The sequence below is a fragment of the Chiloscyllium plagiosum genome, unplaced genomic scaffold, assembly GCF_037043375.1.
Source record: "Chiloscyllium plagiosum isolate Xiang-an unplaced genomic scaffold, Cpla_swu_hap1 HiC_scaffold_14, whole genome shotgun sequence".
NCBI lineage: Eukaryota > Metazoa > Chordata > Chondrichthyes > Orectolobiformes > Hemiscylliidae > Chiloscyllium > Chiloscyllium plagiosum.
The window spans coordinates 44,944,316-44,958,337 of NW_028270152.1; the positions used below are offsets into that span (position 1 = coordinate 44,944,316).

At 36.8% G+C, this 14,022-nt stretch overlaps 1 protein-coding gene across 2 annotated transcripts in view; it reads left to right on the top strand.

Annotated features, from left to right (window-relative positions):
- synpra (synaptoporin a) overlaps positions 1-14,022 on the top strand; it is a 380,152-nt gene that overhangs the window by 210,291 nt on the left and 155,839 nt on the right. The window contains exon 1 of one of the 2 annotated variants that reach the window (XM_087994404.1): positions 10,253-10,431. The exons of the other annotated variant lie outside the window; for it this stretch is intronic. Within the exon in view, the coding sequence (XP_087850530.1) occupies positions 10,408-10,431 (24 nt within the window). The 5' untranslated portion in view covers positions 10,253-10,407. Of the gene's footprint in view, positions 1-10,252; positions 10,432-14,022 lie in introns of those variants that run through there. 2 annotated transcript variants of the gene reach the window in all.

The window sequence follows — 14,022 nt, forward strand, 5'->3', positions numbered from 1 at the left end:
CCAGCAGGTAAACAAAATTCTAGACGATAGTGTTCCAATTGGCTAATTATCCTGCCAAAATCCCTTCTTTGTATTGCTGTTCTATTGAATGATGCTGTTCTTGCATCCTTTTCTAATTTCCATATCTTTAGTAAAGCCCCCATAGCCTGAAAATTTCAGTTCCCCCTAATTATTCTAAATTTCTATGTTTCTGTGATAGCTACTGCATACCTTTCAAAGTGATTCAAACTCACATGCAGACATTCTACTGGTTAACCAGTGCATCTTTGTGTGAAGACCCTCCAGAAAATGAATCTGTGGATTCCACAACAGCTTCTTAACTAATTATAACCTTCTGTTTATCCAGTGGTTGCTGTTATGATGCCACCTGAACTTACTTCACTGCATTGTGCCAAAGCCTTAACCTGGTTCTTGGCTATTCATGCACAAACGTAGATGTATTTGGACCTGTTTGGGGAATTTGGAGTGCATGATATTTGGTGAATTGGTGGAGCTCCTTTCAAACCTCTCTAGTGCTATTTTCCTCATCAGAAAAAATCCTTATATACAGAAATGTTAATATTGGTTCAGTAGCCAACAGCTGAGTACATAATATCATAGCAACAATGGCACATCTGCAGCAGAGAGAAAGATGTGGCTGGCTGAATGTTATGGTGCAGCATTGTTTCAATTGTGTTTGGTTATGGCAGATTTTCTGACATATCAATAGATACTACACTTGTATGTTTCTTATGTGGTTTGAACTGAGATACTAGAACATTTGAATTAGAGTGACATTATGAAATGGTATTTGAATTATTGTCACCTGAATGTTACAGGAAATTAATATACATTGTGTAAAAGACTACCACTCTTCCCAAGTTTTTGTATGTTTCTGGTGCTCACTAAAATGCTTTGTCTTTGTTTCCTATGTCATTCTAACACTTTGAATATATAATGGAATTTTAATGCACCTTAAGTCAACACTTCTTAATTTTGGGCATTAAACTGAATGGCATTTTTTTCACTGTGGTTTGTAAAAATAAGATGTTTTAAAGAACAACATGAATTAAAGAAAACTTTCCCATATCTAAGTACTTTGAAGCGACCAATCAGTGCCACCATTCCTGATAGTGCAATTGGAGTCCATTCTTTGATTCAATGTATATCCATAGAATTTTCTGCAAATGTATAATTATCAACAAATTATAGTGTATCTTTACAGTGAGGTAAGAGACAGATCTCTGAGAAAACATTCTTAATGAATCATGGGCAAGGTGACTGCTAATTGTTCACATTGAGAATTTCAGGATGTAAGCGATAACTAATAGAGGCTAAACAATTATTTGGATCAGTGAATTTTAGTAAGCTTATTAATGAAACTCAGTTGGAAGTATGATGAGAATTAGTTTTAACTTAAATTGTCAGGTGGGAAACCCACAGGATCAAATGAAATACTTGCTGTTATTCCCCATTTTCCAAAGGCAGTAAAATTAGTTCAGTTTAAAATCACTTCTCCGCCCAATCATATCGGTATCCAAAGGATGAGGGTAGGCAAGGGCAAAAGGGTGGTGTATGTGCTTAGAAAAATTACCTTGAGGGCATCTAATGTACTTAACAATAGTAATCAATGGCATTCTGGGTAATGTTTCAACATGGACAACCACTGGCTCCTACAGGCACTTTGGCAGGATACAGTATATGCATGAGTGTACAGCCCATTTCATTCAGCATCTTAAAATGAATTACTTGTAAGCCTGATTCCACCAGTTTTGTAACAGCTGGAGTTATGTAATTAAGTGCCAGAGTGGGTTCTGTCACGCTGACTTCAATTATTATGTTGCAGCTGGGACAATAGTATTTTAGCATTGTGCCATCTCGTTATGTGATTTCATTGGAGGAAGTAACTGTGACCTGGCTATTAGGAATTTCATGCTGTAACTTACGAAAAACTCAATGTGTTAAAGCTTAGTATAATAATCAAATGATGTATTCTACATCTGCAGCTTTAATAGATGGACCTGAATCTCAAATGCAACCATTACAACTATCAATATCTATTATGCAGCTTCTTTGAAGGGGACTCATACTGTTTCTAATTTCTGCTTTTTTGCATGATCTGCTCTGTCTCTCATCTGTCAGCAACTACTTGTTAATGTGTCACTTCGTGTTGTTTCATGCCTTAGTTCTCATCCTTAGCAATGTCTTTCTCTCTAGTTGCCTTGTCGTCAATCTCTTGGCCTCTTTCACTTTGTTCCTGCTTTCTTTTTAATGGTTTTTTTTAAAATTGGAATTGGGTTGCCTGGTGTTGTCTTTGCTAAGCAATGAAGCATGTCATGGAGAAGACTGGAGTGTAGAGGCTAGCACAACGTATGCATTAAGTCAAAGACTTTAGAAAATACAGCACCAATCCCATGAAATGTTATATACGACTCTCTTCATCTCATCCAATCAAGAACTCCTTGATTATTAACTTTTAAGAGAGTACAATCAGCACTATGTTTTGCCTTGGTCTCTAAGCAACCCTTGGGCATCTTGGTTTTGGCGTACATTGATTATTAATGTCTAGCCGTGAATCTCTAATGTCAAGGCTAATTTCAGGGATAAATGAATGGACTGAACACAAGTAGACTGAAGGGTAAAATAGCAATGCAGCAATGGAAGACATTCAGAGAAGAAGTCTCTTAGATTCAAACTAGGTGCATTATTTTGAAGGGAAGAAGTAGAACATGCAAATCTAATGTACCCCTCATGATAAAGAAAATAAATTTTAAAATAAAACTGTAAAGAGATGACTATGACAACTATCAGGAGAAGGATTTAGTTAATAACAAAGAATGTTTTGGAAAATGAAAGAGAATTTGACCAAAGTTTTGCATTAATAACCTCAATCTGAATGGGAGTTAGCCGACTGTGAGCTGCTAAACCCACACGCAAAACTCAAGGATACTGAGGCTTTCATCCTATTGCTGACATTTGTGTTCTGTGCTCAAAGTGTCAGGGTAGATGACTTTTGGAGCAACTAAGCCCTTGCCCCGACCAGTGAGGAAGTCTGCCAGAGCAAGCATCAGTTAGGTACTTAGGTCCTGGCTAGTCGGCTTCTTGGCCAATCAGGAGCCTCACCAATGAAGTCCTGCTCTGCCTGAGAAAAGGGTGTTGATTGGTTGACAAGTGCTACACTTGCTAGGCAATTACAATTACCCTAAGAATTACATTGACAACCAAGTGAAGGTTATCAGTTGAGCTTCCACTTGCGTAGCTCAGGGATCTGTCTTCTGTAGGATTAAGTGAGTATGCAGGTATTGAGCCTTTGTTGAACTAAACAAAAGTATGGGGACAATGACTCACTGACACATTCGCCATGGCAGTTCCTCAACCACCAGAACTTATCAGAATCGGGAACATTACACGTACTGGAAGCTGGTATTGGAAGCTGATTTCATAAGCAACTTTTTAAAAAAGTGAAACATAATTAATAAAGAGAACTTAAATGGTTACAAACAAAGGTGCCCATTATGAAATATGCAAAAGCAGACTAGAATGAAGGCATTCATATTCTCTGATGTGGCACTAAAGACTCTGATGTAGCGGCTAGGAAGAAAGAAAGAGTTCAGGAAGCTCTCCAAGGTAAGCAGTAAGAAAGAAATGAAAGCAGCCATCCATAGACGTGAAGTCACAGACCAATACTTCAAGATCTTCTGTGAGAAGTTCAATTACGCATGCACAGTCCAGTAAATGAATACATCTATCTATTACACCACCAACCTTTCTTGCTGCACAGTGCAACTCAGGCCTGTCATTCATCTTTAAGCAGTCAGACTTCATACCCAATATTCGGAGGCTCCGGCTCACCCTCACACACCCTCACACACCAAACAATGATCTACGCCTCACGTTCACATTTCTGATCTTTTTAGCTCTGACAAGTACATGCCTCAAACACAGTGCAATATTCTCTCTGATATTCTTCTTTACTCTTTCATGAGATGCAGAATTAATTTGTGTGGAAATAAGGAATATCAAGGGAAAGGAGTCATGGGTAGGAGTCGTGTATTAGGCCCCCGAAGAGTTGCCTTACTTAGTTGTGTGGGTATGTTATGATGAGGACGTAAAGAATCTGCTAAGCTATGAAGATAGGTTGAGTGAGTGGGCAAAACTTGGCAGATGGGGCCTAATGCGAGGTTTAGTAGGAAGTTTAGTAGGAAGAATCAAAAGGTAGAATATGTTTAAATAGAGAATCTCCCAAAAATACACCGCACTGACAGATCTTGGATCTGGCATAAAAACAGGTGCAGCAAGTAATTAAAAAGGCAATTGGATTGTGCCCTTTTCTTTTTAAGGGACTTAAGTTTGAAAAGTTGAGGGAAGTTGAGGCTGCACTTGGAGTACTGTGTAAAGTTTTGGTCCCATTTTAAGAAAGGATACACTAGCATTGGAGACATTTCAAAAGAGGTTCACTTGACTGATTTCTAAGATGAAGAGGTTGATTTGTCAAGAATGGTTAAACAGATTACATGTTTTTTCATTCAAATTTAGAAGAATAAGGAGTAATCTTATTGAAATATGCAAGATTCTGAGAGGACTTGATGAGGGAGATGATGAGAAGATGTTTCCATTTGTCGGGAAGTCTTGAACTAGGGGATAGAGTTGAAGATAAAGGGGACACTCATTTAAAACTGAGATGCAGAGGACTTTCTTTTCCCAGTTGCCAATGAATGTCTGGAATTCTTTACTTCAGGGAGTCCTGGAGGCTAGATAGGCTAGGAGCCAGCTCAATCTGAAATATGAGATCTACACTCATTGCCATACAAGTTCAAACTACTGCTATCATGCCACCAATGCTCAAAAGAGTATACAAGCCCTCACAACACTCCAGCAATCTGTGTCTTTGAAGCTCAATGGGATTACTAAGGTGCAAGCCAGGGGAGTAGCAGTGGGCTCTAAGGTGTATCAACAATCTGACTGTTTTAGGAGGTCTCTCTATCAGCTGAATGCATGTTCAGCTAAGAATATTTAAGAGAGGGCATTAACAGGACTTGTGAGGTCCGCAATGCAGGTTGGATGCAAATCAGTATTAGGAGCTGAATGATATCATGTTTCACCTACTGCGTACACTTACCGAGCAGGCATTTCCCATTGGCATTGGCATGCTTATAAGAATGGTGACTTGTTCCAGAAATAGCTGCAAATGGTTCAATCCCCACTTTGGGACACGTTCTGCAAAACTAACCATACTATGAATCTAATTTCTTTCAGCCTTTCAAAGAAAAATCTAATTAATTACACTAAATGAAAGCTATTTCTTACTATCTAATAAGTTAATGTGAGTTGACTTTCTTCCCCGTACAAAGGTGTTTGCTTTTTAGTATGTGCTATGTTATAAATTACGACTAAAGCACCAGAATACATTCTCATAAACACCATTGATCTCGTCTAAATGTTTTTGTTCTGAGATTCATTAAATCATAAGTTTTGAAAACACAGCAAAGAGTTGTATGTTTCATTCATTGATTGCTGCAAATGTGAGAAACATCAATAAGCTTTGTAAAAAATACTTCTTAGCGATTTGCTCTCATTATAAATAATTTGTTAGTTCTAAACAGGTACTCTATGATTAAATGTGCCTTAAAAAGTACACATGGATTTGAAAGGGGCAGGAAACCAGGACCAGCTGGTCCATTAAATTGCTTGCACACAAGAGGGCTAGAGTATCATGAGTAAGCACATGCTCTGTTCATTCCTCTGTCTCCCTCCTCCCACTTTCTGCTTTATCCCTCTCACCCTGCTCCCCCACACCCTGCCGCCATGTCTGCTGGAAGCAACAAAAAAAAGACAGCCAATAAGGTTAATGTAAGACTATAATGTAGAAGAACATCTTCACTCACCAAGTGCTGAATCTTTGGGATTCTCCATCTCAGAGACCTATGGAAGCTCAGTCATTAAGTAAGTTCTAGACAGAGGTTGATTGGTTTCTAATTACTAGTGACATCAAGGGATATTGGTTTAGTAGGAGAATATGGCGCTGACCTAGATGATCAGCCGTGATTTAGAATGGCAGAGCAACTTCAGGGAGCTGAATGGCTTACTTCTGCTTCATTGTTTCCGAAATTTCCTGTTTGCCCCCTTTCAGTTAATTAAAACCAGTCAGGAGGCCGCAATGACCTCATTAACCTGGTTCTCTATCAAGACCATAACTTTCAATGTAATGTAATCTCTAGCCCAGATCCCAATGGTATTCAGTGTGATAAAGAAACTGATTCCTGAAATGTAGGACATTTACTGGCAGGTTTGTAGGCCTGAAGGGCACAATTCTCCTTCCCCCAGCTCATGTGAGGTTTTATTATGGCTCTAACTTAAGCCCATCTCATTTCCTTTAAGCCAGCAAGTTTCCCAAAGTCTGGAAATCCACCACTTGAGGTTAAAAATAGACTGACCATTAAAGTGTGTGCATGCATCCTTATTGTAATCTTCAAATGACCAACACGTTTTCCCTATTGGTCACCCACCCCTCAAATCACATCCAACAAATCTAGAAGAGAATGGATTCAGGTTTTTTCCAATTTAGTTTCTAGCATTTCCAGATCTCCACCCTCCTAAGAGTTGTTCATTTAATTTATGATGTTTATCCACCTTCTTCCAAAAAACATTACTTCATGATATTTAATTTCATGTCTCACAGTATTAGCAATGTGTACTATCTACAAGATGCATTACAGAAATTCACCAAAACTCTCGACACAAATGGTGATAGACGTTTGAAACTCTCGTACACAAGTGGATGTTAGATCAGTTGTTACTTTAAATCTGAGATAGATGAATTTTTATTAAGCAAAGTTAATAAGGGATATGGGCCAAAGGGACATGAAGTTAGGCCACAGACTAGCCATGATCTCATTGAATGATGGAACACATTCAAGGAGCTGAATGGCCTACTTCTATTCCTATGTTCCATATACATAACCTTCCAAACTCACAACCACTACCATCTCAAAGGACAAGGCCAACTGTTACATGGGAAAGCAACTTGTGCAAAAACTTTCCCAAGTCACTCACTGTTCTGACATTAAATATATTTCTTCACTGTCAATGGGTCAAAGGTTGGTGACATTGAGGATAGTGTGGAGGGCTGTTGTAGGTTGCAACAAGACATTGATAGAATGCAGAACTTGGCTGATAAGTGGCAGATGGAGTTCAATCTGGAAAAGTGTGAAGTCATTCAGTTTGGAAGGTCGAGTTTGAATGCAAAATACAGGGTGAAAGGTAGGATTCTTGGTAGTGTGGAGGAACAGAGGGGTCTTGGGGTCCATGTCTATGGATCCCTCAGAATTTCCATCCAAGTTGATAGGGTTGTTAAGAAGGTGTATGGTGTGTTGGCTTTCATTAACATTAACTAAATGTTAATTAGCAGGAAGATTGAGTTTAAGAGCCATGAGATTATGCTGCAACTGTATGGAGTCCTGGTTAGACCACACTTGGAATATTGTGTTCAGTTCGGGTCGGCTCATTATAGGAAAGATGCGGAAGCTTTAGAGAGGGTGTAGAGGAAATAGATTTACCAGGATGCAGGATTGGAGGATATGTCTTATGAAGAAAGATTGAGGGAGCTAGGGATTTTCTCATTGGAGCGAAAAAGGATGAGAGGTGACTTGATAGAGGTATATAAGATGTTGAGAGGCATAGATAGAGTGGATAGCCAGAGACTTTTGCCCATGGCAGAAATGTCTGTCATGAGGGGGCATAATTTAAGGTGATTGGAGGAAGGTTTAGGGGAGATGTCAGAGGTAGGTTCTTCACTCAGCGAGTGGTGGGTGCGTGGAATATACTGCTGGCAGTGGTAGTAGAATCCAATACATTAGGGACAATTAAGCAACTCTTGGATAGGCACATGGAAGTTAGTACAATGATGGGTATGTAGATTAGTCTGATCTTAGTGTATGATAGAAGACCGGCACAACATCGAGGGCTGAAGGGCCTGTACTATGCTGTACTGTTCTATGTTGTATAGTCAATGAAATGTGTTTGAAATTTAGTTATAGTTACAATTTAAAAAACTATTGTTTTTTTGGCATGACTAACTTGTTTTAATGTAAATAGCACCATTCAATACAAGGAACTCCAAACCTAAAGTATAAACATAACTTATGGGAGTATAGACTGATGCCACATAGTAATTTAACAACTATGCGTTAACTTGAGAATGTGCTTTAATTGCCCCCGCACTGTATATACTAACTTACATTTTACAATCATATAATTTCAACTGTACACTGCATACTGTCTGTTGCAGACTAAGAGTAAATAATGTTTGCAAAAAGAAAATTATTGCCAGGAATTTTGAGGCTAAAGGTGAATTAATAATCAAAAAATGAAGGAGTAGGGTATTAAATGTCTTGAAGTTAGACAAGATTATTCTTCAACAACCTCTTGACTCAAGCATGCAACCTTACAATTTAACTAAATGTTAATGACAGAGTTATCAAGAGAGTACCAGTAATAGCATTGCACTTGCTGATTCAGTTCTTTAATTGACAGCTTGGGGACAGCTTCAGAACATAAAACTTAAGCAGGAAGTAATTCACAGAATCACAGAAGTGCTAAAGTGGAGATGGAGGCCATTCAGTCTATGGGTCGTACGCCTGCCCATTAAATGAATATATTACCTATTGTCAATCTTCTGGTTTTTCATTATATTCTTGCACATTACTTTTTATCCAAATAATGCCCTCTTAAATGCCTTGATTAAATTTACTAAATTAATGATTGAAATGACAAATTGTAGACGTCTGTCAATAATGTCTAAAGATACTTTTAATACATATAATATGTTTACAGTCCAAAGTTACAGAGTTGGTTTCTAATTTGTTACTTACAAGGTTACTCATATACAAGCATCTTTAGATCTGTTTTATGTGGATAGTATGTCCCGGTACCCACTGTTGAATAAATTATGCAAATATTAGTTTATTGATTGCCCTTTGGTTGTTTGTATCCTGACAACTATGATGTAAATATTTTTTGTTGTCAGGAAATAAAAACATTGTGCAATTCTTTGCAGCCAGAACAGTCAAAATAGAATCATTGATAATAGAAAATAGTTCATTAATGCATTTATTGTGAAGAAATAGCTAAATATCAAGATTAATTGGAGTATTTGAAGATGTACCAGTGGCCATAATGTGCAGATAGGTCCAATAAATTTATAATCTATTTTCACTCGTGTAGTGCAGTACACCAGCTGAACTTTTGAATAATTAAGCATCATATAGTAAATGTCTAATCAGAAAAAATAATTAGACTGATTAATTAGAGTACATTAAGTGATCAGGCAATGGGCATCTGGGATATTTTGATGGTTAGGATAATAAATAAAGATGAGATACATGTAGAGTAAGAGGGACTGGAGACTATAGTTAGTCAATTGAGACTAATTTGAAATTGGGTGACCTATTGCACTATGTCGAGCCTGCTTTATTAAATTAATGATTTTCTTTCTATTAGTTCCATTGTTGTTACTCATTGTACACTGGTGGCAGTGATAGATAGAACCATCACCAATTTTAAAATGCAGATGTTTTCTATCTGTCCTGAGGTTCAACATTTGGAATTGAATAATTATCATTAGTCAAAAATTTGATTAGCGCTGAAACAAAATAACAGCAGTTGAAAGCAAGTGTACATTCCATCATAATTCGTTAAAAATAGTTAAATTCTGACACTAAAGGCATACTATAATGTACATGTACAAAGAATTTGGTATAGACATACATATCTGGGAGAACTTTAATTATTGCAGTCACCAGTCAATTTTGATATGATCTATTTGTTCTTGTCTCTACTGCAGAGCAATTTTTAATAGCTTCAACCTCTTTGACAAACCTACTGTATTGTGCAGAAGACATTCAGAAATGAACGAGAATATTTTATGCAAATTGAATTATATTTTGGCTATACAGAGTCTTCAAAATAAAATATAACATTTTTTCTGTTGAATAAAGGTTAATTTATGTGCAGTAGCATGTCAAATTTATTTCTGCTTTGATGCCAGAAAACTTCTGCAGGCCAATTGTTATTGCACACTGCACTAGCTAAATTGAATACCTTCCTACGTTTCATCAACTTTATAAGCTGTCGTGAGCTTTGCGGCTCCTGAAAAGTCTGCCCACTTTTTTTACACACTCAGATTCCTCCAGTAAGATTGCAGCATTTCTTCTCTAATGTGACTGATATGCCCTCAAACAAATGCAACTGAGGTACCTGCCTAATTTGGTATATCTTTCTTTGCCTCACACTGATTTATTTTTGCTCCACATTTATTGATAAAGTGAGACTAGAAGATACTGTCCATCGAAAAGAACTTGATACCCTTACTTTTACTATGTGCCAGACCCAATTTGTTTGTGGAGTGAAATTGGATTATAATTTCTGTAAATGTGTATGGTGATATTTGCTCCGGTAAGTAAAATCCAAATCCTTTGACATCTGAAAAAATATTGAAAGCCATGCAGCTTTGATTAAATATTTTGTGATCTATTAGACAAAGAGTGCTTTAGCAATATTTGTATGTTTGTTTAGAATCAAGTAATTGTTACTATAGTAATTATGATACTTTTATTGTTTTATTTCTGTTTTGTAAATTCCTCGACACTTCCTTGGTAACTATTTCTGTTTTACATATTTCAAAAATTCATCATTATTTATTGTTAACTGAGTTTTTAAAAATATGCATGACATATTATTTCATTTAGAATGTTCTTCTGGTGAGTTGCTTGTGGTGACCGTTGCTGCAGAATGTTTTGCTATACGGAAACAACATAGAATCCCTCGAGATTGTGTATCTAGAAACCATAAAGAGAAATACACAAAGGTTATATTTTTCAAATAACTAGTTTGCCAGTAGTTAAACATTTAAGAAGCCTGGACAACATTTTTCTAAATGCATTTTAATTTATCGATGGAACAATTACATAGCTTGCAAATAGATGGCGATAAGTCTCTAGAATTAGGTATACTTGCAGTTACTAGACAGACTAGAGCTTTAAATGCTGAATTTCTTTCAACACAGTATAAACTAAAACCAAATGCAAGCTCAAGGTAAGTATTGTAACCTGTTGCTGTCATGTTTGTGTAATTTTTATTGAAAGCATTTTTTTTTCTTTGGTTTGCATAAAACTATGCAGTTGGGGCCAAGTTTTGTTTTACAGAGAACAGCAGTAAGGAAGAATTTTGAAAAATACAGCAAAAACCCTGAATATATAGAGAACAAAACATCTACTTTTAAACCGTTTTATTTAAACTTGATATTTAAGTATTTCAAGGATGCCTTTAACTGGAAAAAAACTTTCCAAACAACAGAGGTTTCTGTCCTTTAACAGAGGCTTCTTCATGTGTTTTGGTTTACACTTAGCAAGATTTCTTGAGTTAATTTATTGTAAATATTGTATCTTGGATGTATTATCTCAAATACTAAATTAGAATGCCCTACGACAGAATGTGGAATAAAAGTTTGTTTGAATTATTCTTTCTCAACACCTATTTTTCTAACACTACCTGGAAGATTGAATCATTCATTTCAGATAATGTAACCTATGCAGCAAAGACAATTTGGCTGTGCCACAGAAACAGCTTAATCTCCAAGACAGTGATAGAACTAATGCACTTATGAGCATTGGGAGTACTCAAATGAATTTCAAACATTATTTTGCTGTTCATATCTTTGCTCTAGTTTGTGCTTTACATTAGCAGTTTCATTTAATTATAACTAAAAATGATAGCGGAATTAATGTTTTACTATAATTCACTGCAACATCATTGGGACGGAATATTGGCTTTACATCTTAAAGCATAGTTTATACTTCATGTCTGCAGAAACATGCATTAAGTTTCCAGCCTTGATTTTACATAGTGTACTTTAAAGATGATGCTAATCTGTCATCAGTGGTCTGGGGGAGGAAATAATTGGGAAATAGAATGTTTATTGTTGTTTACTATTGTTTAGTGTTGTTTTAATTGAGATAATAATCATATGGAGCTTCAGGTGAGGGAGTATTGCTTGCAGTATCTTCCCTGTCATATCAGTGTTCTGCCTTACCTCCGTTGATGGCATTCGGAAATGTTTATTGTGCTAATGAAGCCCAGACTTCCTGGTGTTTCTCCACTTTCTGCTGTAAACTCTACATTTCTCATTCCAGTCAGCAAAATTGACTTGCTGATACATTTGTGGAAGGGCAATGCTCCTTTTGTTATTAGTAGTGAACATGATGAGTTTTATGTTATTACTGAATAAATGATTATTGCATTAACAAATTACCCTTCTCCATTGTACTGCTCACAGCAAATTTACAAATAACTCAGATAATCTATTTACCTGATAATCACCTTGTTCAGGAAAGAAGCATTTATTTTGGCTAAAATTTTGCCTTGAGTAATGGTGGAAGCTAAGAGCACTCACACTTATTTGAGAGTGAATTGGAATACATTCTCCAGGAATTTGTACTTGCACAGTTAAATGAAGAAATCTAGAATTTGCTGACCTGTTTATTCTGCTCCCTCATGAACTTACTGCTCCAATTCCTTGCCAAGAAACTCAATATTGAAATTCAAATTAGACCATGATCATCTCATGATCTACAGTAATATGCAAGAAAATGGTAGGGCAATTGCACTCAGACCTAAGTGGATTTTTAACAGCATGGTAAATCTTAATTACTGACAAAAAAAAAATCCTCCCTTTTACTAATATTTAATTTTAATGTATGCATTCTCATTCCTTCAGAATTGAATTATTTTTGGAATTTCTTTCAAAAGATCAGTCCACTTTATTTGTATCTTTGTTAATTTCACACTCTATTCCATCCATCAGTCCTTTCTTCTTTTACATTCCTAGTTTCTTAAAGGCAAGAAATGCAGTGGCCAACACTTAACCCAAAATATGGATAAAATCTTGGCCGTTGCCACAACAAAATACTAAATAAGCAACTCTCCTTTTGTGAGTCATTGGTTTTTGCCCAGAGTTCTATATACCTCCCTTAAAACAAGAGGTGGGCAGATGTGAAGTGAGTTGTATTCAGGTTTGAGTTTTTGTATATTTTACCTTTCCTTCCAGCTCAACCACATAGTTTTTAAAGTCAAAATTAACCATATAGTTTCTAGTTTTTTTTCTCTATTCAGTCATGGGACATGGGTGTCGCTGGCTGGGCCATCATTGATTATTCCTCTCTAGTTCCCCTTGAGAAGGTGATGATAAACGGCCTTCTTGAGCTGCAGTAGTCCATTTGTTGCAAGTGCCTCCACAACACTGTTAGGGAGAGAGTTCTAAGGTTTTGACCAACCAGAGAAAGAACAGCGATGTATTTCCAAGTCAGGAAGGTGAGTGACTTGGAGGGGAACTTATAGGCGATGGTTTTCCTATTTCTCTACTGCCATTGTCTTTCTAGATGGAATGGTCATGGGTTTGGAAGATGCTATCTAAGGAACCTTGGTGAATACCTGCAGTACATTTTATAGATAGTAAATAGTGCTACTACTGTGCATCAGTGTAGGATGTGAATGGCACCACATCCACAAACAATCAAGTGGGCTGCTTTGCCTTGGATGATGTCAAGCTTATTGAGTATTGTTGGAGTGCACACATCCAAGCAATTGGAGAACATTCCATCATACTCTTGATACTTGCTTTGGAGATGATGGAAAGTCAGGAGTAAAATTTACTTGCTGCAGGACTCTTTGCCTCAGACCTACTCTTTTAGCCACTGTATTTATATAGCTAATCCAGTTCAGTTTCTGGTCAATGGTATCTCCCCAAATGTTGATGGTGGGAATTCATTAATGATAATACATTGAATGTCAACTGGTGATGACTGGACTCTGTTTTGTTTGAGCTGCTTATTGTCTGACATTCATGGTGTGAATGTCGCTTGCCGCTTGTCAGCCCAAACTTGGATATTGTCAGGTCTTACATAAATTGGACATAGGCTGCTTCAATATCTGAGGAGTTGCGAATGGTGTTGAATATTGTGCAATCATCAGCAAACATGCCAATTTCAG